The following is a 27,353-nucleotide window of genomic DNA, read 5'->3' as shown; positions in this document are numbered from 1 at the left end:
TATGGAGATATCTATAAAAAACAGCCAAAGTTGAAATTTTCATTTAAACCATGTGGATTGACAGAGTTCATTTGAAAAATCCACTGACTTTCTCTTTTCAAAAGGGCTTCATCAAGATTGCCCCCTTCCTTTCCTCCAATAGAAATATTAGGTCAGTAAACAGAACTCTGAAACATTTTTTCAGTTTATACATTAAATTTTTGAGTTTTTAAAGAAAAATGCTGGCACTGCTATTTTTCTGAACAGCCTAATGTTCCTTTTTCTTTACTTTCTGTAAAGGATTAAAGTGTAACTAAACATTCAACAAACTTCTGACATGTCATAGTGACACATCAGAAGTTTGTATTGGTGGGGTTCCGAGCACTGAGACCCCCACTAATCGCTAAAAGGAAACAGCAGAAGCGCTCGTGTGAGCGCTGAGCCGCTTCGTTTCTGTTCGGCTTTTCTCTGAAAGCTGATGTAGCAGTGTACGGACTCAACAGTCCGGACTCAACTACATCGGCTTTCCGAGAAAAGCCGAACAGAAACAAAGCGGCTCAGCGCTCACACGAGCGCTTCTGCGGCTTCGTTCCAGTGATCGATGGGGTCTCAGTGCTCGGACCCCCACCGATCAAAACTTCTGACAAGTCACAGCTTACATGTACCTTGATGCACTCCGCAAAACTACTACCAAGCAAAATCTGCGCTCCAAAAGACAAATGGCGGTCCTTCTGAGCCAGACAGTGTACCCAAACAGCAGTTTATGACCACATATGGGGTATTACTGTGCTCTGGAGAACCGGCTAAACAGTTTATGGGGGGGGGGGGGGGGTTGTCTCCAGTGGTACAAGCTGGGCACAACACATTGGGCACTGAAATGGCATATCTGTGGAAGAATGAAAATTTTCAATCTTCAACATCTATTGTGTACTAATTTCTTCAAAACACTTGTGGGGTCAAAATGCTCGCTACATGAGTATGTCGTTTCCAAAACAGGGTAATTTATCGGGGGTTCTCACTGTACTGGTACCTTAGCTCAATGGGTGTCCAAAAACGAATCTTGCAAAATCTGGTCTTTAAAAACCAAATAGCGCTTTTTCTTTAACCCCTTAATGACCAAGCTATTTTTTACGTTTTTCGATCGTCTTATTCCAAGATCTATAACTTTTTTATTTTTGCGTCTACATAGCTGTATAAGGTCTTGTTTTTTGCGGGACAAGTTGTATTTTTTAATAGCGCCATTTTAATAGCGCCATTTTGGGGTACATATTTATTGATTAAACGTTAACTTTTTTGCGTCTTAGGGTCTGTTCACACGTACACGTCCGTTACGGCTGAAATTACGGAGCCGTTTTCAGGCGAAAACAGCTCCTGAATTTCAGACGTAATGGCATGGGCAGGCGTTTTTAGCTGCGTCCATTACGGACGTAATTGGAGCTGTTTTTCTATGGAGTCAATGGAAAACGGCTCCAATTACGTCCCAAGAAGTGACAGGCACTTCTTTGACACGGGTATAATTTTTACGTGCCGTCTTTTGACATCGACGCGTAAAAAAAATGCCAGTGTGCACAGAACATCGTAAAACCCATTCAAATGAATGGGCAGATGTTTGCCGACGCTTTTAAGCTGTATTTTCGGCCGTAATTCCAGGCATAAAACGCCTGAATTACGTCTGTAAATAGTGCGTGTGAACATACACTTAGGGTATGTCCACACGGCTTATTTTCGGACGTAATTCGGGCGTTTTACGCCTCGATTTACGTCCGAAAATGCGCCTCGATAGCGTTGGCAAACATCTGCCCATTCATTAGAATGGGTCTTACGATGTTCTGTGCACACGGGCATTTTTTGACGCCCGCGTCAAATAAGTGCCTGTCACTTCTTCAGACGTAAATGGAGCAGTTTTTCCATGGACTCCATGGAAAACCAGCTCCATTTAACGTCCGTAATGGACGCAGCAAACAGCACCTCAACATGCCATTACGGCTGAAATTACGGAGCTGTTTTCTCCTGAAACCAGCCCCGTAATTTCAGCCGTTACGGACGCTGCCGTGTGAACATACCCTTAGATTTACGCCTTTTACTGTGCGGTAAAAAGATAAACTTTATTCAGTTGGGTCATTACGATTTTGGCGATACACAATTTATATAGATTTTGTATGTTTTACTTCTTTTACACAGCAAAAACATTTATCAAAATTATTTGTTTTTGTGTCTCCATGTTTTAAGAGCCACGATTGTTTTATTTTTACGCCGATGCAGCTGTATGAGGGCTTGTTTTTTGCGGGACGACTTCTAGTTTTTATACATGCCATTTTAGAGCACATGCAACTTTTTGATCACTTTTTAGCTAATTTTTTGGAAGGCAGGATGAACAGAAAATAGCAATTCTGGCATTGTTTATTTTTTACGGAGTTCACCATGCGGGTTAAATAACGTAATCGCTTTATAGGTGGGATCATTACGGACGTGGCAATACCAAATAAGTAGAACTATTTTATAGGAGAAAAAGTGGGTTTTTAATTTATTTATTTTTTGGGATTTTTATTTATTTATTAACTTTATTAAACTTTTTGTTAACTTTATGTTTCGTCCCTCTAGGGGACTTCACTATGCGATCTTCTGATCGCTCTTATAATGCACTGCAATACTTCTGTATTGCAGCATATTATTGCCTCTCAGTGTAAAACTGACAGGCAGCTGCTAGGTCATGCCTCAGGCATCCACCACAGGCAGAACTGGGGGCCATTGTCAGGCCCTGACAGCCTGCTATTACAATCGCAGGGTGCCGATGAGGTGAGAGAGGGAACACCCTCCCTCCAAAACCACTTGGATGCGGTGCTTGCTATTGAGCGCCGCATCTAGGGGGTTAAATGGGTGAGATCAATGTTGAAATCGATCCAGCCCGTTAGAGCAGGTGCCCGGCTGTCTTTAGACCGCCCGACACCCGCTTTAGCCTGCACAGGACACCCGTGCCGGACTTATGACACAGAGCTGTGAAGAGGCGGCGCTCTGGCATAAGTACCCTTAACGGCCGCTGTGAAACGGCTTATTGGCGGTCAATAAGTGGTTAGAGCCTTGTTGTGTTTCCAAATAGCAGTTTACGACCACATAGGGTATTGCCTTACTCGGGAGAAATGGAGTAACACATCTTGGGGTGTCTTTTCTCCTGTATTCCTTGCAAAAATGTTGAGCTAGAACTACATATTATTGGAAAAAATGAAGATTTACATTTTCACAGCCCAATTCTAATATAATCTATAAAACACCTGTGAGGTCAAAATGCTAATTACACCCCCAATTTAATTCTATGAGGGGGTAAAGTCTTGAAAATGGGGTCACATCTAGGGAATCTCTACTGTACTGGTACCTCAGGAAGCTTTGCACATGCGACATGGCAACCAAGAAGCCAATACAGCAAAATATTCGCTCAAAAAGCCAAATGGCGCGGAAATATTATGTAGTAATTATTTTGTGTGGTATAACTGTGTCTTACAAGCGGATACATTCAAACTTTGAAAAATTCTAATTTTTTTTTCTAAATTTGTGTTTTTTACAAATAAGCAGTGAAACTAAAATCGACCATATTTTACCACTGACTGTACAATTTGTCACAAATAAATCTCAGAATCGCTTGTATAGGTGAAAGCACTCCAAAGTTATTACCACATAAAGTGACATGTCAGATTTGAAAAATGGGGCTGAAAGGAAGTCCAAAAGTGTCTGTGGCGGGAAGGGGTTAATGGACATTTTCAATGGGGTCTTCCTTTTCAAACTATATAACCATACATTTGCAACTCCCACCCACCACCCCCTGGACAAAAAAAAAATAAAAAAAGGCATACAGATTACATAGATTTAAACTCAATTTTATTTTTTGTTAGAAAACATTACTAAAAAACGAAATACAAATTAAAGGGAAGGAAGTTTAAATTAACCGTGATCACAGACTGTAGTTAAAACATACACATTTCTCATATGTTAATATAATTAATGAAGACACCCGCGGCTGAGGTTCATTTAGAAGGGGATCATTTGCTCAGGGAAATCTCTGGGACTATGTGATCACAGCAAAATTATTTTTTCATTCCTCACTCCTGAAGGGTAGTAGGTTTCGGTTGTATTTTTAATGTTCTAGATTTCTAGGGAAAATGTTAATTAAATCACTTCAAAGCTGCCGCCAGAGAATGAAAATCGACTGACTGCCAAGCGTAAGAGGTGTTTATAGTCCTGTCTCGACTGTCCAACAAGTAAAGGGTTAACTATATATTAAAAGATACATTATCCATATCAAGTGCTGAGCCAGATCTATAGACCAGCTCACTCTTGATTATATGACACAGCATATTTGTCCATGGGCTGAATATGGTTTAAAGCCGAGCCCCATTCAAATGAATGGGGCTCAGCTGCAATACCAGGCGCGGCCCATAGACTAGACTGGCGCTGTTTTTTTTTTTTGTTCTACTATTATTCACCCTCTGACAAGGCAGACGATGAATTTAGGTAACTAGATAGAGAGTCCTCAGGGATCTCTAGGGAACATTACACACCATATGACATTGGTCTAAACTCGTAGATACTTCTGGCATAGATTGGCCACACAAGACTGCGTGTTTCTGTGAATTCTAATGCCGGAGGCAATGGAGTAAAAACAATTACATGCAAACTCAAGCAATGGAGCGACATCTAAAAATTTTACTAACAAATTGAATAAAGGAAAATATCAAAATATCTTTAAATTCCAAAATAAAAATGCAAATCTATTTCGCCAACATACAGACAGAATTACACCATGAATTCTTCAAACCAAGAATATGTTTGCCAATACGTAATCGCCTTATAATGAGCAATAAAGGATTCCCAAAGGGGTTTAGCCCGATGCAACCGCAAGGTTCTATGATGAAATAATTGTAACTGGAAATCCTCATACAGGTCGGATCAGTGGAGGTCCATGAGCTGGAACATCGAGACTGGACTGGCTCTGGTACGGATTTTAAAAGACCGACAAGTGCAAAACCTCCTCTCCGCTGAAAGCTCTTCCCATTAAAGTCACTGCCGAGAGTCATTTGTTCTTTATATCTTTAGGAGTCCCAGCATATGGATCATTACCGACGTGACCCTAATGACTGACAAAGTCTATAAAGGGGAAATACATTTCACAGTGTTGCTTCAACTTGATCCCAAACAAGGCGTAGCCCAGGGAGACCATTCAATAGTATTACATCTGAAGAATTATCACCTATAGGGACATTAAGGCATGGGGATTGCATAGGGTAAGGTCTTACAATCCATCCTAAAGACCAGGGACAGGAAAAGAATTATTGGCGAAATCGAAACTGCATATACGGTCCTAGAAATGGATGCCGCTTAAAAAAAACAAAAAAAAAAGAACAACACCCAATAAAATGGAACAGGTTCTCATGGTAGCTATATATTCAGGGGTCTATCAGACACCCTAATAAATAATTTGTTTAAGCATACCATTTGATTGCCAGTGTCCAATTTTTGTTTTACGGTTGTTGCCTAGCAACGTTAGCTGCAATCAGTGGGTGACTATGCCAGAGCTCTAGGACGTCAAGGGGTTGCTGTACTTTTGTATAGGACTTTAAAATGGAGTTGAAAACACCTGAAAAGATGCCCTTCTAAACCAGTGTGCCGTGTAAAGGTAAATGAGATCGGCCGAGTGGTAGCGACAACCTGCACAGACCTCATTTGCTGCAGGAGCTCGAGTTAAACCAGACACTGAACTCCGCATCGGAAGTCACCCAGAAAATGGACATTGTGAAATCCATCAACTTCTACTTTAAATGAAAGCCTGTAATTCTGAGCACGCTCAATGCAGATATTTTCTCAAGAAGAAGCATTGATGTCATTGTTCATCCAGTAAAGGCCATTTGGGTCTTTTCCACCATTATTCATACTAGTAATGTCTCTGTGTGTGCGATGTATTATATAAAACGGTGGCACGCGGCTTGTTCTGCAGATTCCGAGCAGCAGTTAAGGGAAATCAGAACAAAGAAACCGTCCCTTTGAGATGGTGTGTAGGAGTCATTTCTGTCTCTGGTTGGAGGAGTGTGACACCGATGTCACCTGGAGGAGCTCCGCTCTTTGCTCACACAGTCATCCTGTGTGGTGCTGTCTCCGTTGCCCATTCCACTGCACGTTCTCCTCTTCTTCTTTCGGTGCGACATAGTCTCCGCTCCAGAGCTGGAGTCGTCCTGTGTGCAGAATACAGGGGAATATGAGACAAGCCTATGAACATTTCAATGAGAACATGTAAAGAACTCATCCACTAATGTGCAAAAATGACACGAACAAAGGTCTGTGTTCTCGCCTCGTCTTAGAGAGAACATTTGCTTGTATAATAGAGGAATGTGTTTACAGAAAATCTCCAATATGGAACTACAAAAAGATAGGGAATCCGGTAATTGACGTGAATAAGGAATTACTGCAATTACTTAAAGAGGCTCTGTCACCAGATTTTGCAACCCCTATCTGCTATTGCAGCAGATCGGCGCTGCAATGTAGATTACAGTAACGTTTTTATTTTTAAAAAACAAGCATTTTTGGCCAAGTTATGACCATTTTCGTATTTATGCAAATGAGGCTTGCAAAAGTACAACTGGGCGTGTTGAAAAGTAAAAGTCCAAGTGGGCGTGTATTATGTGCGTTACATCTGGGCGTGTTTACTACTTTTACTAGCTGGGCGTTGTGTATAGAAGTGTCATCCACTTCTCTTCACAACGCCCAGCTTCTGGCAGTGCAGATCTGTGACGTCACTCACAGGTCCTGCATCGTGTCGGCACCAGAGGCTACAGTTGATTCTGCAGCAGCATCAGCATTTGCAGGTAAGTAGCTACATCGACTTACCTGCAAACGCTGATGCTGCTGCAGAATCATCTGTAGCCTCTGGTGCTGATGTGTCCTCGCTCGTCTGACACGATGCAGGACCTGTGAGTGACGTCACAGCGTGATCTCTTGAGAACACGGCTGTGTCTGCACTGCCAGAAGCTGGGCGTTGTGAAGAGAAGTGGATGATACTTCTCATCAGAACGCCCAGCTAGTAAAAGTAGTAAACACGCCCCGATGTACGCACATAATACACGCCCAGTTGGACTTTTACTTTTAAACACGCCCACTTGGACTTTTGCAAGCCTCATTTGCATAACTACAAAAATGGTCATAACTTGGCCAAAAATGCTCGTTTTTTAAAAATAAAAACGTTACTGTAATCTACATTGCAGCGCCGATCTGCTGCAATAGGAGATAGGGGTTGCAAAATCTGGTGACAGAGCCTCTTTAACCCCTTAGTGGCCGGGCCTGAAAAGACCTTAATGACCAGCTAAATTTTTCTGTTTTTGCCTCTCTGCTTTTCAGCAGCCATAACTTTTTTTTATTTTTTCATTGATGTGGCCTTGTTTTATGCAAGAGAAATAGTATTGGGGGGGGGGGGGGAATAATAATAATTTACGGCGTGAATATAGGAAAAAGCGATTCTCGACATAGTTTTTCTTGTTTATTCCATTCACGTTTCACGCTAAATAACCCATTAGATTAATTCTTCAGGTTATTACGGTCGTGTAGATACATAATATGTGTAGGTTTTTTGTTTTTATTTAGTGTAGGGGGCAATAAAAATTTACTTTATGCAAAATAATTACTTTTTGGGACTTTTGTTTATTTATTTATTTTTGTTACTTTTTTTTTTTTTAAATCCCATCAAGGGCTAACTTTATTTGTAACTTTTTTTGTTTTACTTGTAATGTATTAGCATACTCCTGTATACTAATACATTACACTGTGTCACTATGATGATCGGGCAGCACATAGTGTGCCCAAACAGCAGGCAAACGGAACAGATAGCCCTGGGGTCCTTTGTAGGTCCCCAGGGCTGACTGCAGAGGGATTTTTTGGTCACTTCACCTGCCAAAAAACTGAATAAAAAGAGATCAAAAAGTTGAATGTACCAAAATTGGTACTGATCAAAACTAGAGTTAGTCACGCAAAAAAAAAAGTCCTCGCGCGGCTTTCCTGATCGAAAAATTAAAAAAGTTCTGCCTCTTAGAATAAGGACACACTAAAGTAAATAATTTTTTATAAAAAGTATTTTATTGTGCCAACGTCATAAAAAAAACTATAAACATGGTATCGCACCGCAGAATAAAGTGAATGTCATTTATAGCGCACGCAGTAAAAAAAAAAAAAAAAAAAAAAAAAAGGAATAAAAACACTATAGTAGAATTGCAGTTTTTTTAGTCACCACACCTCTTAAAAAATAAAAAAAAAATAGAATAAAAGCTGATCAAAAAGTCGCATGCACCCCACAAAAACTACAATGAATTACTCAAGGGGTCTAGTTTCCAAAATGGGGTCACTTTTAAAGGGTTTCTCCTGTACTGGTACATCAGGAGCTCTGCAAATGCGACATGGCACCCAGAAACTAATCCAGCAAAATCTACATGCCAAATAGCACTCCTGCTTTTCTGAGCCCTGCCGAATCGCCAACCAGCACAGTTTATCATCACGTATGGGGTATTGCCGTAATCGGGAGAAATTGCTTCTCAAATGTTGGGGTGTTTTTTCTTGTAAAAATTTAAAATATTATTATAGCTCCAAACCCGTACATTTTATAAAAGTAGACACATTACACATTGTAAAAACGCTACACAGCGCATTACTATCGCGGGCGCCTTCACGCAATTATGAACCATAAAAATAAAGTGTAAAATAAGATCCAGTGATATGCCACCAAGGTTTGTAATAAGAAAACCCCTTTAACTCAGAAATCCTGAATAGAGTATTTAAAAAGAGGCAGACAGACGAGACGTTCTGGGCTACCTTGGTCTCCTACACAGGTAACAGATGGAAGATGATGAGGGAAAAGCCATGTACTTACATTTGTAGTCATTTTTGGTTTTAAACGGACATCGTGGCATGAACATTCCTTAAAACACAAACCCACAGATGTATGAAATGTATATTGTAGCTACAAGCTTTGTGCGGAAACGACTAATCATATTACTTCCGCATGTTGCAGTTTTTAGATGCAGGATTTAGCTTTACTGGAGATCTGTCACAACAAATCAACCCACTGCTACAAACGGACTTGTAGAGACATCAAGTCTGCTAATACTTATTACCATGGGCTGCCAAGTAACCGCAATCTACTCCAGCTACTTATGAGTGCACTTCTATAACCTTACCTCAGATCCAGATTCTGAGGAGCTGGAGGACGACGAGCTGGACGAGTCACTCGAAGAGTCAGATGCAATACCGGTCGATTCCTGCAAGTCCACTGTATCAGCCAGTGCCGCCAGCTCAGGACGCTCCTGCTTCAAGATTCTAGAAAGGAAAGATACAAAGAAGTCTAATGCAACAGAAAACCAAACTTTATAGCAGAATTTCATGGGGTTCTACAAAGCGGGTTTTCTAATATAGACTCACATTCACTCAGCTGTTTCAATATCTCCTAGTGACCCCATATATGCAGCAACCTAAGCGCTGAAACTAGACACCCAGATTCCTTGCAGTCACCGATAGTTTAAACCCAGTCATGATGCTATCAGAGAGTAGCCACGCAGCTAATATTACTGCAGCCCCATCTTCCCTTTAGGCCTTATTCACACGACCGTGTTGGGTCCGTGATATACGAGCCGCATGTCGGCCGTATTTCCCGGACCGAACACAGTGCAGGGAGCCGAGCTCCTAGCATCATAGTTATGTACGACGCTAGGAGTCGCTGCATCTCCGCCGGAGTACTGTCCCGTACTGAAAACATGATGACAGTACGGGAGAGTTTTCCCGAGGGAGGCAGCGACTCCTGGCATCGTACATAACTATGATGCTAGTAGCGTTTCTCCCTGCACGGTGTTCGGTCCGGGAATTACTGCCGGCATACGGTCCGTATATCACGGACCGAACACGCCTTACAAGAAGGAACTACGAAGATGAGCAGAACTGAGGAACACTAAACTAGTTACACACCTGGCCTAAGCTACATGGGAAATTCTTATTAGAGAGATCATGCAACTAAGATCGCTTACTTCAGAACATATTTTTGGTTATGGGACTTCCTACATAAGCAATTTAAATTGCGTGATTCTGCCTGTTCGCCAACAGTAGGGCAGTCTAGGGATGTCACGATACCAGAATTTGGACTTCGATACCGATACTTCGAGTAGTATTGCGATACTCGATACCAAAACGATATTTTTGCAAACCATAAAAAAAAAAAGTTCTTCAGTTTTCTGATGTGAGGCACGAGGTGTGATGAATTTTGAACCTCCGCGTGCCTCACATTAACAGTAATTAACCCCATCATGTTCCTCAGTCATAATGGACAACATTGGGTTAATGTGTGAGGTACATGATGGGGTTAATAACTATTAATGTGGTGCACATGGAGGTTCAAAATTCATCACACCACGTGCCTCACATTATGAAGTGAAAGAAAGCAGTTTTTTTTATTTTATAACAACGTAAACATGAATGACGCTGTAAATGTGTTATTACGTTCGCGACAATACCGAATGTGTGTATATTTTATATATCGATACTTATTTACATTTTTATTGTAATGTGTGTTTTCTTTTTTACTTAACATTAAAAATAAAAAAAGTAAAAAAAATAAAAGTCAACTTTAATGTACTGGCATATATCTATATGCCAGTACATTAGCCTGTGTACGGATAGTACACAGGCAGTTATTAGGACGTACCTAAGTATGCCCTAACAGGAAATATGGTCAGACAGTCCTGGGGTACTTCAATGGACCCTGGGCTGTCTGCCCATATATGGTATGTCCCTCGAGGGAATTCCTGTGACGCAATCCAAAGGGCATCTCCCGTTCTCATTTTCCCCTGAATGCTGCGGTCAGCTTTGATCGCAGCATTCAGGAGAATAGCGGGCGGAGATGAGGAATATAGCGAATTATATGTATGAAAAATATGGAATTTAATAGGAAACTTCAGTGAAATCCAGATTTCTCCATTAGTAATAGTGTTGAAGTGTTTGTGGCAAATATACACGTACATTACCAGCACTTCTGGTACCTGATGCCATGGAATGAAGGTGGCAAAATCGCTAATTACAGGGCAAATAATTATTTTCTACTCTTCCCGCTGCAGCAGATGCTTGGAAAGGTTTCGTACTTGTAAATCCAAGTCATGTTAAAAACTCATTATTAGAAGAGGGAAGTTAACTTTGGAAAAACGTAATAATTGAGGTGCTAAACTCTTGTATCAGATCAGTGGATGCTTCTCATTGCTGGCGCTGCTGATCAAAAGGACTCAAAACTCGAAGATACCACATAAGCTTCTCGGACTTAGAAGAAAGGCTATGTTAGAGTGGAGATGTATTCTAGGAGGGAAAACACTGACCCCCCCCCTCCCCCACAATTACCCATAGGAGTCTCCACAGTAGAGACCATAACCCTCCCATGTCCAATATTATTTACCATTACTGCTCCTCACCTATACCACTTTCTGGATAGCTTCGGTCTCCCCCTCACAGTCTTGTGCCAAACCACCGGAAAGTTGGTGCAACTGGCGAAGTTTTGTGTAATAGCGATAGCAGTGTCTATGTTCAGTACAACGTGCCACCAACCACCTGTGGGAACATAATGGTATATTTTTCAGCACTTCACTGGACTCAATGATACGACAGCCTTATTTAATGTGTCTATGAGGCTGGTAACATGGCAGGAGGTGGACCAATTTACTACTACATACATTTTTGTGTGCCAATAATACATTACATAACATGGTAGTGATACCTTGTAAAAAAAAATATACTTTAACATTCTTAAAGAGGCTCTGTCACCAGATTTTGCAGCCCCTATCTGCTATTGCAGCAGATCGGCGCTGCAATGTAGATTACAGTAACATTTTTATTTTTAAAAACGAGCATTTTTGGCCAAGTTATGACCATTTTTGTAGTTATGCAAATGAGGCTTGCAAAAGTCCAAGTGGGTGTGTTTAAAAGTAAAAGTCCAAGTGGGCGTGTATTATGTGCGTACATCGGGGCGTTTTTAATACTTTCACTAGCTGGGCGCTCTGATGAGAAGTAACATCCTCTTCTCTTCAGAACGCCCAGCATCTGACAGTGCAGATCTGTGACGTCACTCACAGGTCCTGCATCGTGACGGCCACATCGGCACCAGAGGCTACAGTTGATTCTGCAGCAGCATCAGCGTTAGCAGGTAAGTCGATGTAGCTACTTACCTGCAAACGCTGATGCTGCTGCAGAATCAACTGTAGCCTCCCTCTGGTGCCGATGTGTCCTCGCTCGTCTGACACGATGCAGGACCTGTGAGTGACGTCACAGCGTGATCTGGCAGAAGCTGGGCGTTCTGAAGAGAAGTGGATGATACTTCTCGTCAGAACGCCCAGCTAGTGAAAGTATTAAAAACGCCCCGATGTACGCACATAATACACGCCCAGTTGTACTTTTACTTTTAAACACACCCACTTGGACTTTTGCAAGCCTCATTTGCATAACTACAAAAATGGTCATAACTTGGCCAAAAATGCTCGTTTTTTAAAAATAAAAACGTTACTGTAATCTACATTGCAGCGCCGATCTGCTGCAATAGCAGATAGGGGTTGCAAAATCTGGTGACAGAGCCTCCTTAAAACAAATTTAAAACCAAGTCATTGTAATATATCTTTATTATTGCTTTGGTTTCTGATTTAGCATTTGCAAGGAAAACTGTTGCTAATTGGAAACTGTCAACAAGCTGCTATTGACAGATCTATTCTCATTAGACGTCTATATTTTGTATTTTGAGTGCACAGTTCTATATAGGATGTTGATCTAAGGATATGTTCACATGTACAAAAAGGAGTGGCTGAACGCACATGGCCATGTGAACGGCCCGCGATTTGCGGGTGGCCCGCAGGCGACACTCCACCCCCAGCCGAGCTGCAAATCACAGCCGCGCACACCACTACGGTCGTGTGCATGAGTGCTAAGTGAATCCCATAAAAAAAAAAAAAAAAAAAAAAAAATTAGATTACAAAGATAGATTTTACATTTGTGGACTATAGAAATAATTTTTTATATATATTATATGTATATAGATATACACTGTAGAGCTCTGTAACAATTAGACGACTTCTCTCTGTCACCCTGGATCACTGTGATGGGAGAGTGAAGAGGGCTAGAAATATACACACGACGTGAAAAAAAGGGCAGTTAACAATCAGTTTTTCATGGCTGTTTTGCATCAATGTGTCTCAAAATTTTAATCCATTTCCCGATCGTCTGACCGTTTTCACCGCCATTTGCCATCCGTTTTTCATGGGCGTTAAAAAAAATGGATGAATTTTATGTTAGGGTTTTTTTTGTCCCAGTCACCTGAAAACAACACACTGCCCATGTAGATATTGACGCAATAACACTGTAGATAGTGCCACATTGCCCACTGTAGATAGTGCCAGTGCCCACTGTAAATAGTGCCACACACAGTGCCCATGTAGATATCGCCAGTGTCCGCTGTAGGTAGTGGCCATATAATTCCACAGTGCCCATGTAGATAGTGAGCCCCACCCCCTATATATAGCACCACTGTAGACTGCACTAGACCCCGTGTAGATAGCACCACCCCCTGCAAATAGCACCCCCTTGCTGTAGATAGAACCACCGTAGAAGCGGAAACCCTCTGGCTGGGGATTCCGCTCCTGGGGGGAGCCCCTGATATCTCTGTGGCCGGGGATGCCGCTCCAGGAGTAGCCACTGACATCACTTTCCATATATGGATAGTGATGCCAGTGGCTTCTCCAGTAGCGGAATCCCCGGTCGGAGCGTCGGGCGGTCATTCCTAGAGAGAGCCCCTGACGGTGGACAGTGAAGTCAGGGGCTCTCTCTAGAAGCGGAATCCCCGGCACAGAACGATCTGACACCGGGGATTCTGCTCCTAGTGGGGGTTTAGGTGGTGCTACACGGGGATTCGATGGTATCTACATGGGGGGGGGTTGCTATCTAAATGGGGGGGGCACTATTTACAGCGGGGATGTTGAGACGTCAGGTGCTCCCACTAGGAGGGGAATCCGCGACCAGAGCGCTATCTACAGGATGTTTTGCGGGGGTTGTGTGTGGTGCTATCTACAGTGGGGGGGATAATCCGGGGCTCTTAAAGCCCCGGCAGACAAGAGTGCAGCGCTGCTCATATTAAAGCAGCACTGCACTCATTAAACCCAGTTCCAGGCTGCCGACGTTTATAAACGTGACAACTGCATGGGGCATCGGCTGTTAAAACGTATATAGCCTTATGGCAGTTGTGAAGCTGCCACTGTTTTCAGCCTACTGCAAGTGCCCTGTTGGTCAAACTGGTGCAAGCTGATCAGGGAAGAGATTCTGACGCACCAAATCGGCAAAAGTATTATATAAACTGTTGGCTGTACATCCTGTATTTAACCACTACCCAACATTTGACGTATGGCTAAGTCATAGCCGGGTAGGGGGAAGTATGGAGCGGGCTGACAGAGTGAACCCGCTCCATACAATGCGAATGTCGTCTGTAGCTACAGCCGACACTTCACAGTAACGAGCGGGAACAATAGCGACCGCGGCATTTAAAACTTTAGAAAGAGGTGGGCGACCCCCTCTAGCAGCTCATCGCGCCTCCCCCGCAATGGCGATGGTTGCTATGGCAGCCTGTGGTCCTAATGAAGACCCCCCAGTTCTGCAATCTTTTTGCTCCTATTAAGCCCTGCGTCTGACAGTTTAATAGAAGCCGGTCAGAAAGACGATATACTGCAATACATTAGTATTGCAGTATATAGTGCAAGCGATTTAACGATCGCTGGTTGAAAACCCCTAGGGGGACTAATAAAAAAATTAGTAAAAATAAAGTTGTTTATGTAAAAAAAAAAAAATAATGAAATTAAAAGTCCCAAAAAAAAAACCTTTTCCAATTCTCCCCTAAAGCATTGTAAAAAAAATAAACATAATTGGTATCGCCGCGTCCGTAAAAGTCTGAACTATTGCAATATATTATTATTTAACCCGCACGGTGAACGCCGTAGAAAAAAAAAAAATGTAAGTGCCAGAATCTCTATTATTTGGTCACCTAATCCGCCACAAAAAAATGGAATAGAAAGTGATCAAAACCTTTCATGTACACCAAAATAGTAGCATCAATATTTCAGCATTTTCAATGTCTGTTTTGATCTATAGGCTGAAAATCCATCATGTCTACGGCGAGCAATATACATCAGCACAAATTTTCGTTCACCGACAGCAAACATTTATGAAACGGTCGAGGAATTGAAACAAAGTGTAAGAAACAAAATAAACAGATCCTTTCCTTGTAACCACCAAGTGACAGATGTAGCAGAGCTCAATTTGTAGCTTAATAGTTTCTTTCATATACTATGATAAACCTGCCAAAACCACTGATAACATATCAGGTTATCAATAAGGCCTCATGCACGGCCGTGATTTTCTGGTCGGCTGGCAGAGGACTGTCAGCCGCGAGCAAATTTGCGGGCCCTGCACATGGCCGCGGCCATTATTTTCAATGAGCCCGGACTGCAGAAGACGGCCATAATAAGACATGCTCGTTCTTTCTGCGGTCCGGGCTCCATAAGAATGAATGGGGCTGCAATTCTCCCGTGGATTTGCGTCCGCAAAAGCACGTTCGTGTGCATGGGGCCTTCGTTGTATCAAATGACAAACTCTGATCTCCTGCATCAAACAACTCAACCCTGCTACATCTGTAGGTATTGGAAAAAATGTATTTATTTATTTACCTGGTACAAACACAGTTTCTCCAGGCTTCTGCAAGATCTCTAATGGCTTAAACTCAGCAGGCCAAGTGGGCAGCAGTGTACGGGGATAGATAACATTAAACCAAGTGATGGCCTCATCCTGCTGGTTACCTCCTTCTTCTCGGGTCACTTTGATTAGCTCACGTGGAGTATTGGTGGGAAAGAGGCACCAGCGCTTGTGTCCATGGACCAGCGCATTCCATGCACTGGTCCCTAATGGATCAATGTGAATCCCTGTTCCAGAGCGAGGCGGCCCCATCACAAACCATCTGTAGTGAGACAAAAGCACAAGTACGTTTTAATAACCAATCACAAAAATAAAATACAAAAAAATAGGTGGTCCAGGATTAGTAAAACATGGCTGCTTTATTTTCCCCATAACAGCACTTTATCCAACAGGACCACATTTTTTGTTTCATATGCCCCCAAAAGGGACAAAGAGCGGCTCATAGGGACACCTCCAGAGCACCTGTCTTAGGAGAAGTCAACCCGGAACAGGAAAAAGTCAACCTGTCTTATTTTCACTCTGAAAAGGATTCTTCACCAATATTAGGCTGCCAGAGAATACTTGGAGTTGTAGTGGACAACATGTACCAGAGATCAAGCCTGATTGGTTGCTTTGGGTGACAAGGACACTTTATACAAGAGTCCCAGTGTTTACCAATAGTGACCCCATACCTGTATGGTGGTCGCCGCTTCTCTCCTGCAAACTGAAAAAGGTCATCTCGAAAATATTTTGGAACGTCATAATCTTCCAGCAATTTCCCTCTTTTCGGATGCTCCCCATAGCTGCTATCAAAGATGTACAAGGGACTGTCATCCCGGGTCCCTTCCATGTACTCAATGTAATATTTCATCTTCATCTTCACAGAATAACCATCATTGTCTTCTCCGCACTTGAACTTCTGGTTGCGGTACTTGCGCTTGAGTCTCTCTAGGTTCCATTTCTCTTGAGCGGGCCAATCTATTGTGCCATTGTGAATCACTACCGGCTTGTAAGGTTTCTCATAGCGCTCAATGAATTCTTCTGTGGTGAGGTGCAGGGCATCCACGCGCTCTACATTATCCTAGGAAAACAAACGGAGGGAATACATGAGCTATAGCAAGATCTCAACAATAAGTGTTCTAGACCATTGGGGTTTCCAGACCGTCAGATGCTGAACTAAAGGAAGTTTACTGAACATTTTGTCATGTATCTAAACTTGTAAACATTCCCTCCTTATTTTGTCCGTTTAATTTTACACAATCCATAGCTTGCTGGAGGGTCATAGCCCCATCACATAGGTAATGGACACAGAACAACTCTAGTCCATGTGGATATGTCTGGTACAGAATGAGCCTGAGCTGCAGTACCAGACACTGCCACACATACATGTCAGGTACTGCAGTCAAAGGGTCCAAGCACCACGGCCCCTTCTACAGAGGCGTAGCTAGGTTCTCCTGCACCCGGAGCACAGATTCATCTGGGGCCCCCACCACACTAGCATAATGGGCCATAACATCCGGTGCCCAGAGATAGCTGGAGCGGCTTAACGGTGCGGGGTCTGGTTGTCGGACCCGCACCGATGATCTACTGATGACCTCTACAGGTCAGGTGTCTTCTGTTTTACACGTCAAAACACTTGATTAAACTTCCCAAGTGTCGAGTCAATTCTTTAGCACGTAAAACACAGGAGTCCTAATTATGCGCCAAAAAAACGCCCAAACACAAAAAATGCCCGTATTTTAAAAAGGTGCTCCACAAGAAACGCTAGTGTATTCAAAACATTCACGTTTTTTTTAGCGTCGTGTAAACATGCCCTAAGGCCCCATGCACACGACCGTATTTTCATCCATCCGTATATACTGGCCGTAAATATGGATCCGAAGTCATCCGCAACTTATCCGCAAATACGGTCCATACTGCATCCGTATATACAGATCCACAAAACTAAGAAAAGTGCAACATTTACCAACCTGGCGCCGGCTAGCAACGCTTGCGTAATTACGGACTTGTACACATCGGTAGCCGTCCGTAATTACAGAAGCTCCTATAGACTTCTATGGGGAGTCCGAGCTGTAAGAACGAACAAGAATTGGAAATATTCTATATTGTACGGATCATTTCTTCCGAACGGATAGAAATAATGGGTCCATAATTACGGTCTGTAACTACGGATGAAAAATACGGTTGCGTGCATGGGGCCTAAGGGAATTATTTTTCATTGATGTCTAGTGTCTATAGTGGTGCCGGGGAGAAGACAGACGTCTGCTGTAGGCGAGTATAAGATTGTGTATTTTTCACATTACTAACTATTCTTTTCGCAGATTCCGCTGGACCTATTGGACGTGGCAGATTCAGTGGACTACTTCGATGATCTACGTTTGTTTTTTTCATATAAAATGGTTAAAGGAGGACTTTGTTGGCAGTTATTTCAATAAAAACATTTTCTTTTGCCCGTTTTTTTAATACTTTATTAGCGCCTTAGTAAGGACAGTTGTCCGTTTGTCAGCATCCATTTCTAAGGCTGGGCTTAGTGTTAACCAGCAAAAAGGCTAGAACTCATTACCTCAGTCACCAGGGGTATCGGGAAGAGCCGGGTACAATCCAGTACCTAACTATCTGCGGTGATGGTTGGGCACTGGGGCGGCCACATGTTGGTATTATGAGGCTGGGAAGTGCCAAACACCGTGGCCCTTCTCATCCTTGTAATGCTAGGCTGTGGCTGCTTTATTGTATCTGGCTGGTTAAGAAAAATAGGGGGGACCGCACGTAGTTTGTCAATTTTTTTTAAAAAACCGACGTGAGTGTCCCCCGCCCATTTTTCATAATCAGCCACAGCCTAGCATTACAAGGATGAGAAGGGCCACGGATTTTGGCACTTCCTAGCCTCATAATACCAGCATGCGGCCGCCCCAGTGCTCAACCATCACCGCAGATAGTTAGGTACTGGATTGTACCGGGCTCTTCCCGATACCCCTGCTGGCGGTGGGTACCGGGGTAATAATGTGGGGCAACTGCTAGTTTTTTGACTAGCCAACACTAAGCCCCGCCTCCATAATGGACATCGAACAGAAAACTGCCATTACTAAGGCGATAATAGAGTATTAAAAAAAAAAAAAACAGAGACATAAGATAATATTTTTATTGAAATAAAAACTCCCCCACACAATCCTGATTAAATATTTTACAAAAAAAAAAAAGAAGAAGGACGTAGATCTTCTAAGTAGTAAAAAAAAAAAACTATGACAGTCCAATGAGTCCGACGGAACCTGCAAAACAAAAAAAATAAGGTTAGTAATTTGAATAAATAATCTTATACTCACCTACAGCGACTTCTGATTTTTCCCGTGTGCCGCAATAGGCACTAGAAGTCAGTGAACTGTAGTTTCTACAGTTATGGGGCGCACCCTGTTGTGGGGGCACTAGTCATTTACTTCCAGAAACGCATGGGACAATAAAGGAAGGGTTGCATAACAATTTGCGGTAGGCACATGACTTTAGCCCTGTGTCTCGGGGTGAATGTGGGGCACCTATTTTTCCATCTTCAAATATTGGAGGGTATGCAGTCTGCACTGGCACCAGCAGACAGGTAAGTAGACCTGGTGTCACCATTACAGGTGCCCTTCACGCGCTCCAATCCAAGCGCAGGGCATAGTAAACGTAGCAGTGGCACTTGTGGGCAGTGTCGCAATACACGATAAGGCGGGAGAGCGCTCACCTGCACGCTGCTGGGGTTCTGCCGGTACACCTCGGCGTAGTTATGCCGACTCCAGTCCTGAGAGTCCTTGAGCTCCGGACGGGCGCTGCGCTTCGCCTCCTTGATTCGCTTTTTACTCTTGTGGTTCATTCCGGGGTCTCCGCCAACGTCTCCCGCGGCTCCGAGCACCGATATCCCCGCACCTCTCACGCTCCGCCCACTTTCCCCAAAAGCTATTCCTATTGGCTGACAAGGAAACAGGAAGTAACGCGTACTCTTGCCGCGCCGCCTTTACTAAGTGGCCATATTGAGAAGGGCAATGGTAACTTAATCTGATAGTACGCGTTTGCGGGCGTTTGACTAACAGATGCCGCTTAGTTTTTATATACCTTTCGGTTATTTAATTTCAAAGGATCAAAAATCCTGACTCTATACGAGGCGAATAAATGTCGAGAACTATCCGTTGTGTAAAAGCGAATGAATTACAAGTTTGGGCGCCTCTGCCAAAATGGCTGCCGTATCCTTCCGCTGTCAGTTACGCCATCACAGCGCGACAGTATGGCGTCCACGTGTAGCACACGGCGATGTCCTCTGATGAGAGAAGCAGGAGAGAGCCTCGGGAATACGTGTTCCTGCAGGATGAGGGGGACGGAGGAGCGGAGCAGTGCAGAGATCTCCGGCTCCGCATCCCCGAGGTGCTTGTTCTTATACTGGCCGCATGGGGCGCCATGGCGTACGTGCGAGAATGCAGGCAGCGGGTTAACCCGGTGTGTGCTGGGCTGTATATGAAGCCATGTCATATGTATTGCCTCTGAGAAGTGTGCTATACGGTACCATGATCGGTAAGGGTATGTGCACACGATATCGACAATTACGGAGCTATTTTCAGGAGAACGGGCACAGGCGCGTGCATGAGACCTTAGTGTTCATTACCTGTCCACATAAAAACGGAAGTTTCAGGAATGCCTTGTTCACACTGTGCAGATTTTGTGTGTAGTTTTTAAAGCTTAAACAAGGAACAGAACCTAAACATTAGAAATATATAAAGTAAGGCCTTCAAGTTCTGCTATCCTGGATCCAATTCTCGTTTTAGCTTAAAAAGATGCATGCGAAATCTGTAGAAAATCTGCTCTGTGTGAACAAGGCCTTAGTAAAGTAAATTATAACTTGCGGGGAGGAGTCTGGGTAACATGTCCAGCGGAATCGGGCCTATATGCATTGCGCTCTTGAAGCAGAGGACACTTCCATGAAGGGGAAGCATAGGCACGATTCTGCTGGGCTCCCCTCCGTAAGTTACAATATGCTTTAAAAACAGACGTTTCGGGACTAGTTAGTAAAGTATGCCGTTTTGGAACACTAAACCCCAGCCGCATAATAACATGCTGCTGTTCCAGTGGCTCCAAACCTACAGACAGGTTCCCTTTAAGGCCATGATCACACACATAGGTTTGATGCCGTTTTTGGCTCCGTTTTTTGAGCCAAACACAGAAGTGGACACAAAAAAAAGGAGACGCATCAGCCTTTTCTTTATACTTAAAACTGCATCTAAGGCCTCGTGCACACAAACGTGCTTTTGTGGCCGCAAATTTACGGTTGAATTGCGGTCCCATTCATTTCTATGGGCCCATGGTTTCCACGGTCGGTGCATTGCCCGGGAGACTGGACCGCAAAAATATAGAACATGTCCTATATGGCCACATTTTGCATATAATGTTCCGCTTTGTTCTAGGAATCGGTGTAGTTCCACGCAGCGTGTTTGACCTGGAACCCGCAGGGCATTCTGTCCGAAAAATCGGTGCGATTTTGCGGACGGAAATTCCGCTGCGGAGGAAAGCCGTTCATACTTACCCCCTCCCTCCTCTGACGTCCGCTCCGGCCTCCCTGGGTGACGTTTCAGGCCATGTGACGCTGCAGCCTGTGATTGGCTGCAGCGGTCACATGGGTTGCAACATCATCCGAGGAGACCGGACTGCAGGAAGAACGAGGGTGTTCTGGGTAAGTATGATTTTTTATTTGCCTTCTGGCGTTGCGATTTTTGCGGCGTAAACGCCGTGACTACGTTCAAGGGTCGCAACGCTTGGCTTTCTGTTGCGGGTTTTGCATCCCCATTGAATTTAATGGGGGAAAACCTGGAATGAAAAATGAACAAAACATTGACATGTTGCAGAATTAAATTCTGCACCGCAGGTGAAGTTATTAACATTTACGCTGCGTTGTTTTTCCGCAGCGTGGGCGTGAGATTTTCTAAATCTCATTCACTTTGCTGCTACTGTAAACGCTGTGGAATTTCCGCACAGAATTCCGTTGCGGAAATTCCGCAGCGTTTACGCTACGTGGGAACCCGGCCTTAGAACTTTGCATTGTGGTCCTCTGTTATTCCTCCTGGAAATGTGTGAATAAATTAAATTGGCATCTAAGAATTGCCATTCCCCTTCTCAATAGTTTGTGTCTCTACACACTCTGACACAGTGAGCGCGGAGTGGACAGTTCAGACTGTAGGGACATGCCCCAGTGACAAGGGGAATGGTAACAACCAGTTGTCATTTATTCATACATTTCCAGCAGGAATAACACGGCACATTTCTTAAGAATAAAATTCTTATTTTCTCAATAATCGAAGTATTTAGTAAAACAGACATGTGACCGTACCCTATAGGGGGCATCTGGAAGGGGTCATATACATATCCCTTGTTTAGCAGACACGAGACGAGCTCTAGCACGGAACATTCAGGACTTGGTATAAGATTTGGAATAATATGTATCTGTTCTGCTGTTATCTTTCAGGTGCTGGATTCCGAGTATGGGATGTATGTTTGGCCATGTGCACCAGTCCTTGCCCAGTACATCTGGTATCACCGAGAATCAATGACCGGAAAGAGAGTGCTGGAGGTCAGTTCTGTTTTCATTTGGGCCCTGTTCACACAGAGTTTTTTGACGCGTAAACCGCGTAGGAAAACGCACCAAAAAACGTCCGAACATGCATCCCATTGATTTCAACGGGAGGCAGAGGCTTTTTTTTTTTCCCATGAGCAAGAAAAAAGAAGCGACATGCCCTATCTTTGGGCGTTTACGCCTTTGACCTCCCATTGACATCAATGGGAGGCAGAGAAGCGTATTTCACTGCGTTTTTGCCCGTGGTGCTCAATGGGTGCGAGCGAAAAATGCGACAAACGGAATTTCGAGCCAGAATTTTCTGCCTGCAAAAAAACTCTGTGTGAACTCAGCCCAGTTCACACTGAGTTTTTTTGACGCGGAAGACGCGTAAAAAAATGGCTGAAAATGGTTCCCATTGATTTCAATGGGAGGCGAAAGTGTTTTTTTTCCCGTGAGCGGAAAAACCGTCTCACGGGAAAAAGAAGCGACATGCCCTAGCTTCGGGCATTTACGTCTCTGACCTCACATTGACATCAATGGGAGGCAGAGAATTATTTTGCGGCGTTTTTTGCAGGTGACGCTCAATGGCTGCGGGCGAAAAACGAAGATCACACATTGTGCGTTTGGGACTTTTTAAGATCTTGTTCATTACAACATGCCATCGAATCTATCGCATTAGCCAAATACGCAAAATGAGTGACCAGATGGAGCTCAAATTTTAGTGCTGGGATACCGATCGTGTAGGAACCTGCAATATTTCACTATAATGTTCATTAATAAATGAAGCTAACCTTAAAGGGGAACTCCACTTCAATAAAACGTGATCGCCTAAGGGGTAAATGTTTTTGGAGGTTCCCAGAACCTGCCGTCTGTCTAATGTTTCTTCGTCTAATCTGAGAACGTCTGTCTTGTTGTCATAGGTTGGCGCAGGCGTGAGTCTCCCGGGCATAGTGGCTGCTAAGTGTGGTGCCAATGTCATACTATCGGATTCAGCTGCGCTGCCACAGTGTTTAGAAAACTGTTCCAGGAGTTGTGCACGCAATAACCTCATGGAAGTAGCAATCATGGGGCTGACATGGGGTGAGATATCGCCAGATCTGCTTACCCTCCCCCCTATCGACATTATTTTGGGATCTGATGTTTTCTACGAGCCAAAAGGTAATGTAGTCCACAAATAACGCAGGAATTCACTGTGTATGAAAACATATGCTTTATTCAGTTTTTGTTTTTTTTGTTGTTGCAGATTTTGAAGATGTCTTGGTAACTGTTCATTTCATAATGGAGAAAAACCCCAACGCAGAATTCTGGACAACTTATCAAGTCAGAAGGTATCATTTGTACTGATAAAAAACAATTTGAACAGATGTAGAAATTAAAGGGGTTGTCTAAGGTTGAACATAACGGTCAGAACTTTCTTTTCTAGAAACAGCACCACTCTTATCCATGGGCTGTTTCTGGTATTGCATCTCAGCTTTATTCAAGTAAATGGGTCTGTTGCAGTACCAAACAAGTGTGTCACTGTTTCTAAAAAAAAGTTAGACCTGATTTGATATATCATATATATGTGTGTGTGTGTGTGTGTGTGTGTGTGTGTGTGTGTGTGTATGTGTGTATATATATATATATATATATATATATATGTGTGTGTGTGTATGTATATGTGTGTGTGTGTTTATGTGCTGCTGATATAGATGCTCTTCAAGAGAGATCTGATAAACCGCAAAGACCATTCACCTGTGTCGCTTGTACATCATCAGTACAGCTTTTCAGTCTCTGAATTCACTGACAGCAAGCAGAGATCTGGAGAACTGTGCAGAAATGAAACACAAAAGTGCTTTAGAGAGTTATTTTTCTTTATGCAGTGAATAACTTTTTTTTATGGAAATGACTTTTAAAGTGGATGGGTCAGATATTTATGCTGCCCTGTCTTTGTAAGAACATTGCTTTACCTATTGAGGCTAAGTTACAGCCTATACTCCAGAGCTTCATTCACAATTCTGCTTGCTGTCACTGGGAAAAGCCAGCAAGCTTGACAACAGACCTGTAACTGCTTAGCTGACCTCCCATACTGCTGCGGGAGAGTAATTTCTTCCTACATCAGATTACTGTAGTGTCTGGTGTAAACACTACAGTAACCCAGAATCCAAATGACCAGAGTAACTTCTGTACAAACCCTGAACAAGCAGGGAATGCCGGGAGCCTTTACAATTGATTAAAATACAGGCAGTAACTCGCAATCACTACAAGATAAGTAATGCAAGTGCAGGGACTTTTTTTAATTGGGAAAAGCGAGAAAGTTTTAGTAGAGTGACATTCACAAATCTGAATTCATTTTAACATGGGAGCAAATGAAATATTTCTCATTCAATGTAGTTGGGCTTTTTGGACTACTCCTATATTGAGGGTCCCCAGGAGAAAAGTCGACCAGCTGTTACTGCCGAGGAAGCGATAACTCAGTGCTCGTTGAAAACAATGGATACTCGCAGTTCCCCAGAATACTGAGAGGACCCGTCACCTCTCTTGACATGTCTGTTTTAGTAAATACTTGTGTTCCCCATAAAATAACAATTTTGGAGCATCTTTTCTTAGAACTCTTCATTGTGCCATTCCTATGTTATTCCTCCTAGAAATTTATGAATAAACTGACTACCGGGTGTACTCATCTTGTCACTAGGACAGAGACTGTATAGGGGCACACCCTTTTGACAAAAGGAATGGTAACACCCAGCTGCAAATTTATTCCAGGAGAAATATCAGCGCAACGATGCAATGCAGAGTACCAGGAAAAGATGCTCCAAAATTGTTATTTTATGAGAAATGCAAGTCCTCTTTAAAGAGGTTGCCTCCAAAGACAATCGGACATTTTCACTGGTTTACAGCTGGCACGTCCACATTTAGGTCATTGGGCTATCATACAATATATAGTCTTTGCAGTGGCTTTCTGGTTTGGTGGTCCCCCGACTCTAAGGGTATGTGCACACACACTAATTACGTCCGTAATTGACGGACGTATTTCGGCCGCAAGTCCCGGACTGAACACAGTGCAGGGAGCCGGGCTCCTAGCATCATACTTATGTACGACGCTAGGAGTCCCTGCCTTGCTGCAGGACAACTGTCCCGTAATATAATCATGTTTTCAGTACGGGACAGTTGTCCTGCAGCGAGGCAGGGACTCCTAGCATCGTACATAAGTATGATGGTAGGAGCCCGGCTCCCTGCACTGTGTTCGGTCCGGGACTTGCGGCCGAAATACGTCCGTCAATTACGGACGTAATTAGTGTGTGTGCACATACCCTAATAGGTAAAATTGACTGGGGTTCTCCCAAGATGACAACCTCTTTAACTTAGACCTCTGCTCTGGTTTAATGTAGGGTTTGTTTTTAAAGGTGTTGGTTATACTAGACAACAGACAACCCCTGTGAAGCTGGCTGGCCCCTAAGGAGTATTCTGTCATTGACCTCAGTACTAGATGTAATAGCCGTATCCTCTTAGAAAGATGTAATAATATCAATGTTTACCCCTCAGTGCCAACTGGTCAATCGAGGCTCTTCTCCACAAATGGGATCTTAGATGTTCCAACATTCCTCTGAAGATGTTTAATGGTGACAGAGAATGCCTGGCAGGATCAAACCTTCCCGGAAGACACAGTATTCAGATGATAATCATCACATTGAATAGAGATCTCTCAAACTGACCATCAGCTCCAATACCTTTTTAAATGGACTTTTAAAGAAATCCTCTTAAATCTATACAAGAAGGTACAGTGATAAAAAAATATATCATTGAAATGGATGAGGTGTTACAGCGGAACCAACCAATAAAATACCTTAATCAAGTAACGTTACAGTAAAGACGCGCATCGCGAACAAAAACAAAGCCGATATGCGTTTTTACCACAAATCGGGGTGGTTTTCATATGCTTGTTAATGTCCACATGGTTTTTGCAGGTAAACCAGTTTCAAAACATGCGCAGGTCAAGAACATCATACTGGTGTCAGGTGGAGGAGGCATGGAGTCTGCCCAGATTAGGGGTCGCCTGCTAGGTATCATAGTGAAGTTTGCCGGATAACTTGGAGAACAGTCACGGAGAAGGCTGTTACATTCAGAAGTGATGCTTTTAAAATTCGGTTTTACTTAGTAATTAAGATGGATTTTCAGCTTCACTGAGGAATCGGGTTACAGCTGCTGGCCATAGAAGTCTATGGAGAGGGGAGTGTTAGCTGCCGCGGACAGAGAGAGAGAGCGTGAGAGGCACAGACACTGCAGGTTCTAGCAATGTACTACTATCTCACTCCAGTTTTGGATTCACAGCATCTCTGCTCATTCCTCCATGCTGCTACTTTTCTGTGTGTGTGTGAGAGACAGAGGTAGTAGAGCAGGATTCCTATTCTCTGTATGTGCTGTGTATGGGAGACATCATAGCAGCTAGTCTCATATCACTGGAGCTGAGTTCAGGGAAAACTGACAATGATATATTTAGCCTGCAGAAGGGAAAAAGCTGAAATATGCCATATACTAGTCAAATGATGGCCAAAATTGCCATGTATATGTATTAAAGAAATAGATGAAAACAGAACGCGGGCGTACGCTCTCATGCTTCTTCAGCTCTAGGCAGACAAGGACGACAAGATTGTTTGATCTCGCGAGAGCGCTCACACAGCACAAGCCGCTCTGATACTGTCCGTAGGAGGAGGCGGCTACAAACATAGTTCAAAGTGACAAGGTCTGTGCAGCAGAGCCTATTACATGGCACACACAGCTTAAAAAGGCAACGGCCGGGCGGGCAGAAAAACATTACAGAAATATTACACTAATCGGCAGCCACTTGTCTCTATCAATCACTGATAGAGAGAAGAGGCTGCTGATTAAAAATAAAAAGCATTTCATACGTACCCGGTCGTTGTCTTGGTGACGAGTCTCTCTTCTTCCTCCAGTCCGACCTTCCTCTGACGCTGCAGCCTGTGATTGGCTGCAGAGGCGGTCACGTGGGATGAAGCATCATCCCTGGAGGCCGGCCTTCTGACATCATCCTGACGTGCGTGACCGCCAC

The 27,353-nt window shown here is 43.4% G+C and overlaps 2 protein-coding genes across 5 annotated transcripts; one reads left to right on the top strand and one right to left on the bottom strand.

The window, feature by feature from the left end:
* Positions 1-3,832: 3,832 nt before the first annotated feature.
* Positions 3,833-19,677, bottom strand: JMJD6 (jumonji domain containing 6, arginine demethylase and lysine hydroxylase). Its single transcript, XM_075846359.1, has 6 exons — positions 19,451-19,677; positions 16,428-16,816; positions 15,732-16,018; positions 11,451-11,586; positions 9,183-9,321; positions 3,833-6,197 (listed from the first exon to the last, which is right to left on the bottom strand). Exons 1-6 carry the CDS (start codon positions 19,577-19,579, stop codon positions 6,066-6,068), a joined length of 1,212 nt encoding a protein of 403 aa, XP_075702474.1. The 5' UTR covers positions 19,580-19,677; the 3' UTR covers positions 3,833-6,065.
* METTL23 (methyltransferase 23, arginine) lies at positions 19,669-26,879 on the top strand. Of its 4 annotated transcripts, none has more exons than XM_075846361.1 (5): positions 19,669-19,751; positions 22,214-22,318; positions 23,224-23,461; positions 23,547-23,631; positions 25,829-26,879. In XM_075846361.1, exons 1-5 carry the CDS (start codon positions 19,749-19,751, stop codon positions 25,995-25,997), a joined length of 600 nt encoding a protein of 199 aa, XP_075702476.1. In that variant the 5' UTR covers positions 19,669-19,748; the 3' UTR covers positions 25,998-26,879. The 4 variants fall into 4 exon arrangements, with proteins under 4 accessions (XP_075702476.1, XP_075702475.1, XP_075702477.1 ...); XM_075846360.1 differs by lacking the exon at positions 19,669-19,751 and adding an exon at positions 19,968-20,124; XM_075846362.1 differs by lacking the exon at positions 19,669-19,751 and adding an exon at positions 20,171-20,271.
* The last annotated feature ends 474 nt before the right edge of the window (positions 26,880-27,353 follow it).

The sequence above is a fragment of the Rhinoderma darwinii genome, chromosome 13, assembly GCF_050947455.1.
Source record: "Rhinoderma darwinii isolate aRhiDar2 chromosome 13, aRhiDar2.hap1, whole genome shotgun sequence".
Classification (NCBI taxonomy): domain Eukaryota; kingdom Metazoa; phylum Chordata; class Amphibia; order Anura; family Rhinodermatidae; genus Rhinoderma; species Rhinoderma darwinii.
Note: the sequence above shows the minus strand (reverse complement) of the source record. Positions and strands in the feature narration are given on the sequence as shown.

Bases quoted from the DNA above. Each gene is read 5' to 3' on its own strand.
- JMJD6 (XM_075846359.1), bottom strand. From the start codon at position 19,579: ATGAACCACAAGAGTAAAAAGCGAATCAAGGAGGCGAAGCGCAGCGCC. The intron at 16,019-16,427 runs GTATGGGGTCAC...GTCTCACTACAG, and splicing joins AAGCGGCGACCACCATACAG to ATGGTTTGTGATGGGGCCGC. The intron at 6,198-9,182 runs GTAAGGTTATAG...TTCTGCACACAG, and splicing joins CCTCAGAATCTGGATCTGAG to GACGACTCCAGCTCTGGAGC.
- METTL23 (XM_075846360.1), top strand. From the start codon at position 20,014: ATGTCCTCTGATGAGAGAAGCAGGAGAGAGCCTCGGGAATACGTGTTC. The intron at 20,125-22,213 runs GTGCTTGTTCTT...GTTATCTTTCAG, and splicing joins TCCGGCTCCGCATCCCCGAG to GTGCTGGATTCCGAGTATGG. The intron at 22,319-23,223 runs GTCAGTTCTGTT...TTGTTGTCATAG, and splicing joins CCGGAAAGAGAGTGCTGGAG to GTTGGCGCAGGCGTGAGTCT.